Here is an 18,380-nt window from a genome sequence, read left to right on the forward strand (position 1 = left end):
TAGATGAATTCTTTTCAGTTGTAGAAGAGGAAGAACTGTTGGTATTTTAATGTTAGTTCAGATTTTGCTTTTCACATTGCTGTGCTGAGATGCGCAAGCATTCTTATTTAATCCCCACAACATTCCAATGTGGAAATATACATAGCCTGTTCTGCTTGGTGGTATTCCTTTTTCACCCTGAGTTTTAGTTCAATCCAAATGAGCTAAATTGCATGAGCAAGAGAGAGCAAGAGAGGTGAGGGCGGGAGTGAAATGGTTCAATAATACAAATGAACGCAAATAAGCAGAGTGGTCTTAGCATAATTCCTTAGGATGGTCTGTTCTGAGAGAGCATACACCCATGTGAAACTGTGAATATTTTAGTATTTGAGAACAAAGACCCCCCCCTTGAAATAAACAGGACAAGCTGGATGGTCGCCTTCTAGGGGTTCCCCAGGTTGCTTCTACCTTAATAATGGTTCTATGAAATACCCAAGAGAGACTGAGGGATTAACTCTGAAAATTGCAAGGTTTGCATTGACAAAATTTGATGGGGTACCCTGGCATACAGATCTTTCCCAACATTCAGAATTTAGCATGACTTGGTGGTATATTGATAAAAAAGTACCCCAGTTCCACTACACCTCAAGGTACAACAGGGTTAGAGGAATTTAGAAATTGGGATAGAAACACTGGAATTATAACCAGGAAAACAAATGTAATTAAGGCCACATCTGAATGCAGTCCTATCTTTCCCATCACAGTTGTCCTCCTCCGAGCCTGCCAAAAAGGTGTGTGTATAATGTATAATATGTACAGTGGACGCTCGGGTTGCGAACATGATCCATGTTGGAGGCACGTTTGCAACCCGCAGCGTTTGCAACGCACGCGTCGTGATTTGGCATTTCTACGCATGCACAAAGCACGATTTAGCTTAGAGGGCCAGCCCTGTATAGCTGCAAAAGTAGACTTCAGATCGTTCTCTTCACTCTCCTCCATCTGAGGACTGGAACCTTCTGATGGCTTCTGGAGCTCATGGATCTTGCTGTGGGCTTGATCTGCAAGCCCCAGTTTCCACAGGATAGTTGGATATGTGAGAGAGAAGGCCATAGCCATTCAGTCAACCTTTTTTTAAAAAAAACAGGTTCTAGGAAGCTAATGGATTGGCTTTAGGTACTAATGCTGTTGAGACACTTCTCAGGATAGATCATTTACATGTAAAAGGACCATATGTATGTAGTGTGCAGACAGCTCAGCTCCATATGTAATTACTGCTTTTGCAGCTGCCGCCGAATAAATGTCACTGTGTCAGAGCCTTGCTATAGTTGAGAGTAGTTATTCTCTTCCCGGTTCTTCTGGGCTCTTTTTCTTTTGCTAGATTTGCTGCTGACTGCTTTTGTTTTTTACTGGTGTTCCTGCCTTTGAACTATTGAACAGTCAACCTTTCTCTTTGAACTGCTGAAGTTAAGCAATGCTTACTGGCTGCAGTCCACAAAACAGTTTATTCCAGAATAAACTCATTTGATCCTCAAAAACAGAAGGGCACTTTATAGATTCATAAGCAGTGGGTCAGCTGTGCAAAGGACCCAGGTTTTCTCTTGAACCTATTCTGTAGTATACAATGGTACCTCAGGTTACAAACACCTTGGCTTACAAACACTTCGGGTTATAGACTCCGCTAACCCAGAAGTAGTACCTCGGGTTAAGAACTTTACCTCAGGATGAGAACAGAAATCACGTAGTGGTAGCATTGGGAGGCCCCATTAGCTAAAGTGGTACCTCAGGTTAAGAACGTTTTCAGGTTAAGAATGGACCTCTGGAACAAATTAAGTTCATAACCTGAGGTACCACTGTATTCCTTATAGATAATATACTCCTGAAGTGGCTATCCTAGACTGCGCATGTTGCTGGACTACAACTCCCATCATCCCTGGCCTTTGGCCATGCTGGCTGGGGCTTATGGGAATTGTGGACCACCATAGGTCCATATTGGCCACCCCCTATGGTACACAGTTTCTACCCCCTTTATACTCTCATAGGGTACTTCAGTTGAGTAACCTACAGCGTGGTTAAGTAATTACAGACTGTAACTTTTATGTCATAACTTTGTGCACTGCTGTGTAGGCAGGTAATTTTTCTTTCAGGCAAAAGTCCTTTTAACTGTAGTGTATGATCAGAACTTGATGTAGGTTGGGTACTGGTGTGTGGCCAGCCTGTTGTGCAGGTACTGCAGTGTGGATCAACTATCTGTCGTGGAGACTAGCCACCTTTTGTGGAGAACAGATGTGGACATTACGCAGAGCAATTTGAGCAGGGGAAGTTGGGGGTGGCCATCCTAAATGCTTCTTAGCTACAGGAGAACCACTCCTTACGTGGCTGAGAGAGAATGCTAAGCAGTGGCAGCAATCACCACTCTGTGGCGTGGACATGGCTTGGGATGTCTCTGTCCTTGTGCTAGCACGCACCACTTTCCTGTGTCTCGTATCCATAGGATCAAAGTGCCCGCTGTTAATATGGTGTGTTTTGAATCTGTGGTGTTGGAAGATTAAGGACAGATAAAAGGAAGCAGTTCTTCATGGAGCGCATGGTTAAGCTATGGAACTCGTTCCCGCAAAATGCGGTGATGATCACCAGATTGGATGGCTTCGAAAGAGGATTAGACAAATTCATGGAGGACAAGGCTATCAGTGGCTATGCTATGCCTCCATGGTCAGAGGCAGTAACGCTTCTGAATGGCTGCTGCTAGAAACCACAGAAGGGGAGAGGGCTCTTGTTCTTGGGTCCTGCTTGTGGGTTTCCCACAGGCATCTGACTGGCCACTGTGAGAACAGGCCATTGGCTTGATCCAGCAGGCTCTGCTTGTGTTTGTTTTAATGCTAGTTCTGACAAAGCCTTTATCTGTATTTGCGCTGGATTTCTATTGATATATATTCAAAGTAATAATATTAATAATAATAAATTGCTACTAAGCAAGATGCACAAAGGGGGATCATTTGTAGCCATCAGCACAGACTGGAAATTGATGGCAGGTGACTGTTGTTGCACTGTGCTTCTTTCCTGAGTAGGGTTGTTCCTGTGAAGTTTGCAAGCATCTGATCCTAGTGGCAGCACAGCAGGACAGAAACGGACTACTGAATCTCATTGGCGTAGGTACACTTCTAAGGGTCATCTGTGTCAGAGGCAATCTGCCAAATATTGTCCTGTTGCTAGTGATGGCTAGATGGGTTTTGTGCTTAATTGGAATCTCCCCTCTTCACACTCCCACTGCCCCAGGAGACCTTCTGATTAACCATGGAAACAGTCAACCCTGGCTGCCAGTGCATTGATCACGGGAAAACCAGATTATTATTTTTTGCCACTGAAACCAACCTTGAAACTTTATGTATTCTGTGTAAAACAAGTAGGCGGACTCTGATGCCGTAATTCTAGTATAACTCAAACTATTAGCCACCTCCGCCGGACGCAGTAACACTAACAGTTTAATAGATCTTAATAAACATTTAAATCAGTTGGCTGTGAATATTTGAAAGGGCATGGAATCCATTGGTATTTCAACACAATGCCCTTGTTTAAAGTCAGCTGCCATGTATTTGTGTGTATTTTATCTGCAAATGGAAAGCCATTGAAATCCTGTGTTAAGGTCTTTGCCAGAAAAGGAGAGTTCAGAGGAACTAGTTGAGACATGCCTGAGGAATGTGGAATGGAATCAAAACGTTTGTCACACAGTGGCAGTCAACTGGCAAGAGCCAGCAACGGTCTTAGGGAAAAGCCTGATTTTTGATATTAGGTTATCCTTATCAGAGATATTTAAAATGAAACGTGTGAAATGCTTCCTTCAAATCACACGGCTAGACATTCTAAGCCTGCTGCATAACGTGTGACCTGCATTAGCTCATAAACCTAAAGTTCACTTTTCCTTTACTCCACAAGGAAGAAAAATATTAGAATTTTAGGAAAGCTGTCAGTAACAGCCTGTTGATCACTGTACAAAATTACATTTTGTATTTTTACATCCCATCTGGAGCCATCAACTCTTTTTGCTGACACGCTCAAGGACCCCATCACAATAACGAATGGTAGTAGCTTTTTGAACAGTAAAAGGAAGCTGAAATGCTATGAAGTGTGAAACTTGACAGGTGTACATCAGAAGACATGCTGTTTAGCACATTGTTGCGTACTGCTGTTACTGAGCATGAGGTCGCATCAGTGCTGTACGATGAAAGCACCCTTGTTCCACTTTAACAGGCATGGCTCCCTGCCCCACAGACTCCTGGGAACTGTAGCTTGATAAGGCTGCCAACCTCACAGCGCGAAAATTCTCCATACAAACACCCTTCACAGCTCCCAGGATTATCTTTGATGGTTAAAATGGCATGATAACGATTTAAGCATATGGCGTTGGGTGACCTGGGTGCCTGCAGTGTTCTAGGTTCCATGCAGAACACAGCAGTGATTCAGATTCTTCCTTGGGGACTAACAGCCTCCCTTAGATCAGCCAGGGAGTTGGCTTGGGGAGAGTTGGATCTTAGTAGAGGCCAGGTAGGGCAGGACTGGGACTGTTCATCCAAGGCATCACTGCAAAAGTAGGATTGGAGGAATTGAGGGAGCATGTTGACAAATAAAGGTATTTCCATATATCCTCCACCCCCGTGAATGAGTTAACTGCAGATTACAGAGCCATATCACTTCTCCAGGCCCTGCAATCCATGGATTTCTGCTGTACCATACGGAACGAAGGAGTAGCTGGAGGGCGGTAGGCTTAGGCTAATAAGACAGATGCTCTATCTCCTGTGGGTCAGTGGGGAGGTGCTGTATTTCTGTGGGCTTAATCAAAACCAGCAAAAAAGGTGGGAGGGATGGGTTGGGGACTCCTGCTAGCACAAATTTGTTTAGTTCATTCTATTTTATATATGCCAGTCACTCTTTTTCTAGAGAAGCTGGCAATCTCTAGATTCTCAGGCGTGGCTGTTTGGAAACCGAATTCAGATCTCTGAATGGAAAGAGCTGTTAAATAGGCCTTAGGGAGCACTTGACAAACTTTGAAGCATCTTAAAATAAAATAAAAAAGCTTCGTAGGGGAAGTCGAAGAATGATTGACTTCCCTGGAAGACAGGCTCTGAACAATCCTTTGCGAAGGAGAGCAAGCAGGTTAACCACCTTGACCCTTCTGAGATCAGCAGCCTATGTTTTAAATAATAAAATCAGAGTAGAAAGAGATGCTCCCTTAACCTCAGCACAGCTAACGAGTTAAATAAAAACGGATTGCCCTTGTGCAGCTGGAGTGATAAGCGTTGGGATGGGGGTCGGGGAAACAGCAGCTGGAAGTATTCAAGGATGGTGTAACACAGAAATATGGTGGGAAGTCAGCCCTGCTTCAGTTCTTCAGCATGCTGTACAGTGGTACCTCGGGTTACATACGCTTCAGGTTACATACTCTTCAGGTTACAGACTCCACTAACCCAGAAATATTACCTTGGGCTAAGAACTTTGCTTCAGGATGAGAACAGAAATCGTGCGGTGGCGGCACGGTGGCAGCAGGAGGCCCCATTAGCTAAAGTGGTGCTTCAGGTTAAGAACAGTTTCAGGTTAAGTACAGACCTCCGGAACGAATTAAGTACTTTAACCCGAGGTACCACTGTATTGCTTTCACTTTCTGACTGTTTGCTTTGTAAATTTACCTTCAAAACTAATCTGCCAGCTATACCTGTGGCAGGATAAGTGCGAAGACTGCAACATGACAGCCCAGTTCCTCCCCACCTCTTGCTATGTAAAGTTGAAATGCATGATGGGTATAACGTCTTGTCTCTCTTCCCCCTCCCAAGTTTGCAGAAGATCCTTATACAGTAGTGCTCTTTTCCCCCTCTTTCCCATTTTTTTCTTTTTTAAATCAGTTGTTTCCAAAGTGATTCAAATCTTGTATTGCTAAGCTGCTTATCAACTTGGCATCTAAGCAGCCACAGTGGGAGCATTGTAGTGGGCTGGCTTTATTTCTCTGAAGGTTTTAGCTAGTTAGGAATTGTATTTGCACAAATCCTCAGTATAATTGGAGAAGAATTTTAACTCCCCGTAGACAAGTCACATGCCTAACATGCCAGGGCCTTTTATCCAGCGCTCATTCACAGAAGTATTCACTTCCCAGGTCCTGAACTTTCCTGAGAACCTCATGATTTATTGATAATTGAGCAGGATAATTGAGCTTGTGCCACTGCAGTAAAGCTACAGTGAGAAACTAAGAGGGCATATTCTCAAATGCAAGAGCAAACCGGCAGGCTGGCTGGTTGTAAGGAATGAAAGTGCAGTTTAAGCAGTGCTACATATTTATGGTAGGTTGGGCGGATTAGATGGTGTTTTGGCTCCTTTTTTAGAAGCCAGATGTCTGTTTAAGTAATGTCTAGGTCAGTGGTTCCCAAAGTGGGTGGTATTGCCCCCTGGGGAGCAGTAGGATTACCTGTGGGGGGTGCTAAGAGGTAAGCGGGCAGCACAGGGGCGCTGAGGGTGCCAGTGACTATTAGGCTTCAAAATGCTGGTGTCACTGAATCAAGTTCATCAGTTTTGTTGAGTTAATTAAATGAAATAATTTCCATTGGATTTTCAATAGATGTTTTCAATAAATTAATTGCGTTGGGGAAGAGTTTATGGAACCAAGGGTGAAGTAGTCTAAGAAAGTTTGGGAACCCCTGGTCTGGATCAGTCTTCCTCAATCTGGTGTCCTTCAGCACACCCATCAAGCCCTCTCAGCATGGCTAATGGTCAGGGCTGATGAGAGTTGTAGTCTAAACATTCATTGGGCACCAGGTTGGGGGAAGTTGGTCTGGATTGTTGGGATCTTCAGTGTGTCTCAGTGAAGCCTGACCTGGATCCAAACCCTCTCTCCTAGGCAAGAAATGATGGGTGGAAAAGGAAGAAACATCCTCCAGCCATGAAATAGACCTGAGTTTAGGGTGTTTGGCCATGGTTATGCTTTCGGTGGGTGGAACCTTTGTCTTCTGCCATTTTGGAGAACTGCGGCGTTCACTCTTTGGGGGATTTATCTCTTATTCTTTACTGTAAAACAGCCAGAAAGGCAGGTCATAGACAACAGAGTACAAAAAAATCAATCCAACTAATCTAGGTACATCAGAATTGAATTAAAAATCTGGTCCTTCAGGGGCACAATTACCCCATTCAAGACCAGGGAGTCCTCTACACCTACCCGCCTCCTGTCCCCCCAAAACAGTACGTTTATCTTGTCAGGATTCAACCTCAATCTGTTAGCTGCCATCCATCCTCCAACTGCCTCCAGACACTCACACGGGACCTTCACCACCTTCACTGGTTCTGATTTGAAAGAGATGTAGAACTGGGTATCATCCGCATACTGATGAACACACAGCCCAAACCCCCTGATGATCTCTCTCAGCGGCTGCATGTAGATGTTGAAAAGCATGGGGGAGAGGACAGAACCCTAAGGCACCCCACAAATGAGAGCCCAGGGGTCTGAAAACTCATCCCCCACCACCACTTTTTGAACACGGCCCAGGAGGAAGGAGCGGAACCACTGTATAACAGTGCCCCCAGCTCCCAGTCCCTCTAGACAGTCCAGAAGGATGTTATGGTCAATGGTGTCAAAAGCCGCTGAGAGAACTAGGAAACAGCTCTCACCCTAGTCCGCCAGAGATCATTGACCAGTGCGACCAAGGCAGTTTCAGTCCCATGATGAGGCCTGAATCCCGACTGGAAGGGATCCAAATGGTCCGCTTCTTCCAGACGTGCCTGGAATTGTTCAGCAACCACTCGCTCAATCACCTTGCCCAAGAATGGAAGATGTGAGACTAAAATGAATTAAAAACCATTTATATTGTATTTTTACATTGCTGTGACCCACCTTGGCACCTTATGGTTCAGGGCAGGTAAGACGTCAAATGGTAGTTGAGATTCCTGCATTTCAGGGAGTTGGACTTGATGACCCTTGGAGTCCCTTCCAACTCTATGATTCTATGATCATCATAACCTCTAGAGCAGAGTTTTCCACAGTTGGGGTGTCAGCACTAAGGAATTCATTTTCAGTCATCTAGGTAAGGAGATGGCTGTAAGTGCCTTCCTGGCCCATCACCTTCAGCCCAAGCCATTTAGGGTTTTATTCGTGCTGTAGTGAAACCTGCTTTCCAGTTTCTCAGAACTTTCTTCACCTGCGAAAGGAGCTTCCATTTTTCTGTCTTGTTCTTGGGCTGCTTGAGAATGTCCTTAAGCATTAGGATGTGGGCTTGCTCTTCCCTGCTCATTGTGGGGTGTGTGTGTGTTTCTCTAAACTTATCCAGCACTCTGCAGTCTTCCCTGCTTCCTATGTTTCCTGCTTCGAAAATTCCCCATGGGAGAACATAGGAACAAGCACAGGAAGTTGCTTACTACCAAGTCAGAAAATTACTCCACCTAGCTCTATATTGTCTACACTGACTGGCAGTGACTCTCCCGTGTTTTAGGTGATGGTCTCTCTCAACCTTACCTGGAGATGCCAGGGACTGAACTTGGGATCTTTTGCTTGCGAGGCGGATGCTCTGCTACTGAGCAATGACCCTCCCCCAAGATAATATCATGTCTTCCCCTGAGCTTTTAATTTAAACACAGGAAGCTGTGGAGGTCCTTCCTTTAACCTTTTTAAAAAACTTCGAAAGAATCTTCCCACCCTGGTTTCCTTAAAAGTAAAAAGACAACACTTTTGAAACAACATTAGCAAACAGTTACCTGGAGCGCAGTAAGCAGCCTCTCCACCTTCCTGTCCTTACTGGAAAGGCTAGCTAAGGACATCAAAGATATTTCACAAGTGCAGAGGAGGCAACCCGCTGGAAAGATGGTTTGTGAACTAGAAGAAGGGAAACCTTTGCAAGTGCAACCAGAACCCTGCCCACACCCGCCCACACTAGGATTTATCCTGTTTTCTTTCCCATTCACTTCTTTTCTGAGCTAATTGATGGGAAGTGATTGGGAAGGGTGGTTGTGGAATGCAGGAGAGCACATCACTAGGCTTTCTGTTTGTTTGTTTGTTTGTTTGTTTTTTAAATTATTTTTATTGGTTTTACATATAATCACATTACATAACATAATATTCTCTTATTTTATCTCTCTGGCTCAACTGAGCCTAACGGCTTCCCTCCCTCCCGTCTGATGGTTTACAAAATTAAACTTTGCATCTTTACATTTCGCTTCGCATCCTATCCTTGTTATAAGGTAAAGGTACCCCTGCCCGTACGGGCCAGTCTTGCCAGACTCTAGGGTTGTGCGCTCATCTCACTCTAGAGGCCGGGAGCCAGCGCTGTCCGAAGACACTTCCGGGTCACATGGCCAGCGTGACAAGCTGCATCTGGTGAGCCAGCACAGCACACGGAACGCCGTTTACCTTCCCGCTGATAAGCGGTCCCTATTTATCTACTTGCACCCGGGGATGCTTTCGAACTGCTAGGTTGGCAGGCGCTGGGACCGAACGACGGGAGCGCACCCCGTCGCGGGGATTTGAACCGCCGACCATGCGATCAGCAAGTCGTAGGCGCTGAGGTTTTACCCACAGCGCCACCCGCATCCCTATCCTTGTTATATCATTACCTAAAATATTGTATTACTCAACCTGGGTAGGTAGCAATTTCATCTTACAAATCTTCAGATAACCCTGCTAATGATGTTAATTGCTTGCAGAGTACTAGGCTTTCTGGACAGCATCGGGCTTGGCAGTGAACAGGTAGCCAGTGCTGACCTTTCCTCCAAGCACACCTTGGAACTGTGCCCCAAAGGGGAGGCCTTCTTAAGCACCTTGGGCAGTGCTGTCCCCTCCTTTGACAATGCATTCACTACTCCCTGGACCCACCCTGTCCAGTTCCTCTGGTTAGCTTTTCCAAGCCAGGATGGGTTCGGGTTGTAGGTGGAAGGCTGGACCCGTGCAAGCATTTTGTCCACATCATTAGACAACTGACCTCAAATAGCCTGACATGAAAGTGCCTAAGTTATCGCCATCTGCCCAGCATCATCATCAGCAGATGATGCCCAGCATCATCATCAGCCCTCGAAGTGCCTTGCAAGTTTGTTATAGCATGCTTCCAAGTACTCAAGACTCCCTCCCTTGTCGGAGGATGATCATACCAAACCATTCACTGTCTGGAAAAGCTCTCCAGAATGGCTACTTGAGGATGCAGCGGGTGGCAGCGAAGTAGCCTTTCTTCACCAGTGTATTGTGGGTTTTGTCTTGGGATGTATCCCTAATTAGGGTTTAAGTTGGCTTTGTTTAGTTGTAATTTTCTCACCAAAAAGCTAAGCTGTTCTGTGTAATTACACGTGATAATATCTTTTTTCCCAGGCAGGATGTTCGCAGACTAGTTGATGGCAGCTCGATTGCATGCCAGGTTGCACCTCTTTCATGACTGTTGCTGGCTATCTCAAAGCTTGTCGGCAGCATGCAAATGTGCTCTTGCTACACGCTGTGCTCCGACATGCTTATGGGTGGCTTAGCAGTCACCATGGGGCTATGCATATGTGTGCATTTCTAATCTGGGAGCGCATATAAATAGGGAAGGACAAAATGATGCTGATGTGAGCAATGCTCCTTGTTGCAATCCTCCAAACAATGCCGCATGGCAGTAGGAGGTATCCCTGCCCATCCTTGGTGTTGCCTCATATTTTCCAAAAGCCACCATTGCAACATGGCTTCCTGTTTTCACTGTGGGAATAAACCTCAAAAGTCTTAATTATTAGAGAGTTCAACCCAAGGAGCCCTTGTGACTCACAAACAAGTCCCAGAACTACACAGATCCATAAACATCAGAGGAACAAAGGGTCTTAGTTGCAGGCTGCACACGAAGCTCTCAGAATTTGAGGTGTGACTGTACAATGTGAAGCAGGCAAGTTTTCCCGGGGCACAGGCCCTCATGCATGAGAAATATAAACAGCGTTGCTTCTAAAAATGTAAAATAAACTTGGGCTCGACCAACTTTAAACTTAGGGCATTTGTTGACCGCAGAAAACAAGTATTATTTGCACTTGCTCAAGTGTATAAATAGAACTCTTCCTGGAAATGTGTTAACATGGTTTTCTTGGGTGGTAGGAGTGAAAGTTAAATTATTAGTGGGCTGCCAAGAAATAAATCCTGTGTTTTAAAAAAGCGATGACGCCATCCTTTTGGCTTTTACATGTACATTTTTTAGTTTGATCTGTTGTTACAACTGTGTTCTAAAACGTGCTTTGTAACTGCTTGTGTATTTTGCTTGAATTCCCCCCGAAATGTCGTATTCTACAGCAGATTCTGAAGGAATTTGCTAAGTGTCATATATTTCCATTGCTTTCAGCCATGTTGGGCTGCACTCAATTCATGCTTTCCTGTGGGAGTAAATCCCATGGAACTCAATAGAGCTTACATAGAATCATAGAACTGTAGAGTTGGGAGGGATCCTGAGGGTCATCTAGTCCAACCCCTTGCAATGCAGGAAGCTAACTAGATCATACATGGCAGATGGCCACCCAACCTCTGCTTAACAACCTCCAAGGAAGGTTTGACTGGATAGACATTAGTTATGGTAGCAACAAATACCAAACAATAAAGAGTATTATATAAGGGGCACCTTAAAAGACTAGCACATTTATTATGGCATAAATTTTCATGGACTAGAGTCCACTTCACTATACCTGGGTTCCAGCAGGAGCCAGTGTGGTGTAGTGGTTAAGAGTGGTGGACTCGTAATCTGGTGAACTGGGTTTGCATCTCTGCTCCTCCACATGCAGCTGCTGGGTGACCTTGGGCTCGTCACACTTCTTTGAAGTCTCTCAGCCCCACTCACCACACAGAGTGTTTGTTGTGGGGGAGGAAGGGAAAGGAGAATGTTAGCCGCTTTGAGACTCCTTAAAGGGAGTAAAAGGCGGGATATCAAATCCAAACTCTTCTTCTTCCAGCAGAAGAGGATGTTGCATATGCTGGTTTATACGTTATGAGCTTTCAGGCAGGTACTCTGTCATGCCCCCCATCATGTATGTAGCATCTTCAGATTTAAAGGAAGTGTGAAAAATGCAGGCTTCCAGTTTGGGTTCTAACAATTACATCCATCAGCTGCAGGGCCGGATCAAGGCTGCACGTCATCCTTAAATAGATATTCCCCCTCAATAAAACCCACCAAGGTGGTTTTGTGGTGGCACGAGGTCTGCCTAGACTTGCCTCCATAGGGCAGGTGTTTCTTTAGTTCCATTTGATGCTGCATCCAATTGCTGAACCAAGCCAGCCTTTGTATCTGGTTTTTGTTGAAACTTGAAATGCCAGGTGTCTGCAGCAAATCCGTGAACACACTTTTGTTTCCAGTTTGTTTGTTCAAGTCTGGTTAATAGCGCTGGCTAATGTGCGGAAAGATTACATTTCAGACAAATGCGGTGGGCTGGCGAAATGGGCCTGAAACACGTGCTGCTGATTTTGAACTCCTGAAAGCTCATCATATGAACTGAAGCTTGGAGGTGTTTATAGTTAGCATGCCCGGAGCCTGTTCCTGGTGCCCAGATGCTCCTCCCCAACTAATTCTTGGTCCCACTCTGATGGCTGTGGGGCTTGTATTAAGCTTGAAATGGGACCAGCGACACAGTAACCTCCATTTCTCTATTATCTCTTCTGCGACAAGAGTGGTTGGATGGGCACAGTACTTTCTGGAAGGGCAAAGCGCACAGGGATATGTGCTTGAGATCCACTAGCCTTGCAGGGACCATGCTGACTATGGTATTTATTGCTGCTGGGTGCTACAGGGAAAAGAAGCAGCTGCCGCCACTGTACTTTCACAGATCCTATGCATAGAATCATAGCATTGTAGAATTGGAAGGGACCCTGGGGATCATCAGGTACAACTGCCTGCAATGCAGGAATATGCAGCTGCCCCATATGGGGATCAAACTTGCAACCATGGCATCATAAGCACCACACTCTAACCAGCTGAGCTATCCAGCTGATTATAAGTCGGAACTCTCTTTGCTGTGGTTGACTGTATGTTGGAAATTGGATCTACCACATCTGTACCAATAGAATGTCACTGAACTCGGTAGGCAATCCTGGTGGGCATATACTTTAAATGGTAGCATTTGGGTGCAGTTGGTGACACAGTCCAACATTCTTCAGCTCCATTGTGTGGCATTTTACAGTTGTATTTTTCTTTCTGCTGCTCTTCTTCATAACGTTATCACTGAACTGATGACAAAGTGGAGCTGAAATGAGTTCTGTGATACCAAGGAAGAAAGAGGTAGCATGTAGGACTTTCTCTTGCCTGCTCTTGTGAGGCCTACTTGTTAAATAGCTGAGGTGCTGCTTCATCCATCAAGGAGAGGGGCCGCCTCAGTGGTGGTGAGATCTTTCTGGAATGTTAACCCCAGTGAAACCCCACAGACTTTAACACAGAATGCTTCAGGTGCCAAGATTAAACTTTTTGAGAAGTCGGCTTTTGATTGGCTTTTGATTTGCTAGGTTTTTGTGAATTTATTGCAAAACTGTTTCTTTTTAAAATTCCAGTTGGTATCATTTTCCATTTTTAATTTGGTTGTATTTTGTTCCATTGGTTTCTAATTGTGTAGCTGTGCTTTATTGTTTTAGCATTTTGTGTTAGCTTTCATTTTTATTTTTAAAACAAACAATAAGACTTTGCTTACAATGTGTTTCACTTTTCTCCCTCACTGTCCTACAAACCATCTTCCACTTGCATAAAAACGTTAGGAAAGACAGCTGATAACAATGGTTTAAGGATTTCTGCAAAAAAAGAGAACAGGAAAGAAGTATTATTTTGGGATCCATATCATTGTAAATAACCTTAGGATAGCTCAGTATGGATTAGCCTGAATCTTGCATAAGCAATTTTGCTTTGAAGATTTGACAAGCAGCATTGCAGACTTATCAGGATTGTATTCAGGATAGTGTAAATTTATTGCTGGTGCTCAGCCTTTTCACAGGACGAAAAATTGCATGACTGGCTCTCATCTGACTTAATTGCCTTGGATAACTTCTGGTGGACAGCCACTATGCACACAGTTGTGCAACTTAGTCTTGTGTAGTTAGAGTTACTTGGGATTTATGTGGGTGGTTCCTCTACCACCACCACCCAAAATCAGCATTTAAGCCGCTCACAACTCAGGGGGTGTTTCCAAGCCAATTTGTCATACTATCTAGAAAGCTCCTTTTCTACGAAGGTTCTGTTGTGACAGGCAAACACTTTGGCAGGCCTTTGCATCGTAGCCCTTGCTGTTGTTCAAATCTGTAGTTGAAACTCAAATGGCAATGCAGCTTTCCATTGTTCTTTCCAGATTTTATTTACATGTACTCATACATTTTAAAAGTATAACTTAAAGGTCAGAATTTACAAGACATGCTCTGTCCAGAAGAATGGAAACAATGCAGCGGCTCCAACCAAAGATAACATACGGAAACCCTAATCTAGAGTGATATCATTATCTCATTTTCTTCCCACTTTGTTCTTCTCAGGCAGTCTTCCCCAACCTGGTGCCCATGCTGGCAGGGGGTTGAAGGGAGTTGCAGTCAAAAACATCTGGAGGGTACCAGATTGGAGAAAACTGTTCACATATAGTCATGCCTCATCTGAGAATGGGACAAAAGCCTTCAAAGTTTCTTGGGCTCATTTCAAACAGATTGCCTCATTGTGTCAGTCCAAGTTGGATATCAGAGATGGATGTGTATGTTGCACCAGGATGCCTTTCAGCATTTTTGGAGATACAGTATTACCTCAGGTTACATACGCTTCAGGTTACAGACTCCGCTAACCCAGAAATAGTACCTCAGGTTAAGAACTTTGCTTCAGGATGAGAACAGAAATCATGCTCCGGCAGCGCGGCAGCAGCAGGAGGCCCCATTAGCTAAAGTGGTACCTTAGGTTAAGAACAGTTTCAGGTTAAGAACGGACCTCTGGAACGAATTAAGTACTTAACCCGAGGTACCATTGTATGTTAGAGTTCGCACAATACGGTGGGAGTGAGGGGGTAAACTACAAGCAGGAGTAGCTAACTCAAAGCCTTGGAAGCCAAGATCACTTGATGCATTTTCAGGTGCGCAAGTCGATTTCTTGCCCATTGGCCCTGATTCATTTAACTGGAGGGAATGTGCCTCAGAGCGCATAACTGGATTGGGGAATAATTGAGTTCCCCTAACTTAATTTGACTGTGTATGTAAAGCAGTAATTATGAATGGTTTAAAACTGACGTTTTTCTCCACTCTTTTGATGTAGCTTTTATATGAAAAGTGATGGTTCTAATCCAGTTTAGTGACTTAAGTATAAGCCTGGAAGCAGTAGTATTCTGAGTTTAATTAATCTACAGCGCAAGGATGTAATCTTGTGGGTGGCTAGGAAAGTCGGCTTTTTTGGATGGAGGCTTGTAATTTTCCCTAACACTGCCAAGAAATGGTTATGTTACTTGTTCATCAGGAACGTTAGCATTCTGTGGTGTCTTTGACAGAAACGGGGGAGCCGCAACTGACTTTTTACAACATGTAGTGTTTAAATTGGGGTTGCAAGTGGATGAAACTTGGCATGAGATATGACGTCTCCACACTCCCACCCATTTCCCACCCCCACCCTCAGTGTGAAGCATCTGCTTGGTGAAGTTGTAAAGGAAAAGATACCCCTAGTACTGAAAGTCTGCCATCTGCCTGGTAGTAATGCCTTCAGCATATTGCACAACTTGCCTAAGAATTTAAGTTGTTTCTGCTAAACTGATCTATTGTGAGTTTCTTTGTTACGTGCCCCAGTTCTGATTATCTGATTGCTGTCCCGCAGAGGAATTTACCCAAACAAAGAAGCTTTTTCACATTTGACTAGCGGATTAATAACGCCTTGCATTGTTTCCCTTAGCATTTCGGTGTGTTCCTGATACAGTGATATCTCTTACAACCGCATGAGTAGATACTTAAGTTCTACTTGGAGCCAATAGCTGTGGCTTGGACCCAAGTTTGTGATTTCTTCTAAATAGGGCTCTGAATTTGTTATTCAGAATTGCCTCATTCATGTCGGAGACTGGAAATTGGCATGAATGGGGTGGGTGGGTAAATGCAGCTCAGTAGTAGAACACATGCTTTACATGCCAAAGGTCCAAAATGATCAGGTAGCAGCGGTTGGTAAAACCATTTGACTGACTTCGGCTCTCAGCATCTCAGGCAGACTAGTCAACGCTGGGGTAATGAGGCAGGCACGGCCAACTCTCTATAGACTGTGATCTACTCCCAGGGGGACAGACCAGAGTTGTTGAGCTTTTTTTACAACAATACTCCACAGCCCTCCATCCTTGCTTCCCCCACTCTGTCCCCAATGCAGGGAAACTAAGACCATTTTAGAGATTCATTGCCAAAAAGGGTAGTTGCCCAGAAGAGGTGCCAGATCAGACTGCTGGTTCCTCTAGGGCACTATATACTAGCTGCAGCTTTCCAGAGTTTCAGATTCTGGCCTTTCCCAACCCTGCTTGGAGATATTGAGGAAATGGAAGGGGTGCAAGTCTCTACAAAGTATTTCTGTTCACAAATCTGCAATAGGGAGTATACAACAACACAGGCTTTCTTTTAAAAAAGTAGATGATATCTGCTGATCTATGTTTCGGCACTAACAAGGTAACATTTTGAAAGTGTACACTGTTCTGGCAGTGATGAAGTGGTTAAACATGTATTGCTTGTGAGCTTTGTAAAATCAGGTGTTCATTTTTTGCAGTCTCCTTCAGCATTTGGTTATGCAGATTCTCCATGGCATCATAGCACTGCAGCACAGGACAAGCAGGAGGGTCACAGTACCTTTTGTCTGCAAAGTCCTGCTGTGATGCTGGAGAATGGCCTAGTGAGAAGTGAGCTGAGAGGTTGGAGGTGGATTGCAAGAGTGATTAAGTTGGAGGATGAAGAGAGGATTGCAGGATTATTTGTGGAGAGTTAGAGTTAGGCGTAATGCATGACTAAACCGCTTTTTTTACCTTTTGGTGTAATGCGATGCACTGGATAGCACCTGCCGCGCTACCCTTTGCAGATTTACTCAGAAGCAGATCCCATTACAATGAATGTGATTACTCTCATGTAAATGTGCAAGGGATTGCTACTAGCCAGAGCAGTGCTGTTGGGGTTGGGGAATAGAGGATGCTATTTCCTAAGCCCTACTGGGCTTGTGGCCAGGGCAAAAGAGCATTTATCATGATGGATGAAGAGGGCATGCGATCTGGGAGTGTATTTTTTCAGCATTTCAATTAACATTTCAATTAACATAACTAAGCTAGAGAATAGACGTGTTGGATATTTGGTGGGTTTTTAAAAATAAAAGCAATATAATTACAACACTTCTCTTTCTTATTTAGGGTTGGATGATTGCCTGCAGCAGTATGTCCAAAAATTTGAACGCGAGAAGATAAATGGTGCTCAGCTATTACAGATTTCTCACCAGGATCTTGAAGAGTTGGGTATCACCCGGATTGGACACCAGGAGCTCGTTTTAGAGGCTGTGGATCTCCTCTGCGCACTGGTCAGTAAACATACAGTGTTGAAATCCTCTTGCGTTTTTCTCACTTTGGCTAATGGAATTATTTGTCAAAAGGGAGATAACTGCAGCTCCTGAGCTCTACAGCAGATTGTATCAAGAGTGAACCAGGTAAAGTTGAGTAAAACGGCAGACTAGTATCCTGGTCTCACGTCTCTTTTAGCAGTAGTCAAGTGAAGCTGATACAAAAAAAATAAAATAAATAAAATACAGTTTGCAGTTATGCATGGGGCAGCTGTTTAAGTGGTGACACCAGTTTGAACTGGTACTGTTGATGTGAATATTTCAGACTAGGGGAGCCTTTGCAGTGGGTTCCTGGAGTGAATGCCTGAATATGATTTGAGACTGAATGAAAGTTAACATGTTGATGTTTAATTTGAGACCGAACCAAAAAACCCAAAAAGTTGTGAAAATTGAGCCAAGACCAAGAAGTGGAGAAAATGAGCCAAACAGGTTTGCCTGTCTTAAATGAAGTCAGCCACACCTTTCTCTGTAGATGAGGTTTGGCATCTCAGAGGTGCTCCTGGATCCTGTGTTTCTGCCTGATTCTCCAGTGGCTGGGGCTGCTGGTTCTTAGACTGGTGAGCTGCTGTAGCATAGCTTCCCAGACAATATTTAGCACTGGTGCCCATGCTTAGGCAGCCTTCTGTTTTTGTCTACAGCCAAGCTTTTTATGTGGACTTTATGAGGAGGAGCCTATGAATACTGTTGGAAGCTGCAGCTTGTGCAGAATGCTGTCACTCATCCCTGTATAGGTGGGGTAGTGACGAATTGCAGAGAGCATGTAATCCCAATTTAAGCTCACCTGTGCTGCTTCCCTGTATGCTTCTAGACTCAGGGAAATGGCTGGCGATGACTACTGGTTTATAGCCCTAAACTTTCTAGAGCCTTAAAGCAGGGATGACTTACCTT

At 44.4% G+C, this 18,380-nt stretch overlaps 1 protein-coding gene across 1 annotated transcript in view; it reads left to right on the forward strand.

Annotated features, from left to right (window-relative positions):
• The window catches only part of CNKSR3 (CNKSR family member 3), a 59,364-nt gene that overhangs the window by 8,607 nt on the left and 32,377 nt on the right, over window positions 1-18,380 (forward strand). The window contains exon 2 of the mRNA XM_083434167.1: window positions 17,290-17,453. Within this exon, the coding sequence (XP_083290293.1) occupies window positions 17,290-17,453 (164 nt within the window). The remainder of the gene's footprint in view (window positions 1-17,289; window positions 17,454-18,380) is intronic.

The sequence above is a fragment of the Podarcis tiliguerta genome (assembly GCF_965153285.1).
Source record: "Podarcis tiliguerta genome assembly, chromosome: 3".
Lineage (NCBI taxonomy): Eukaryota > Metazoa > Chordata > Lepidosauria > Squamata > Lacertidae > Podarcis > Podarcis tiliguerta.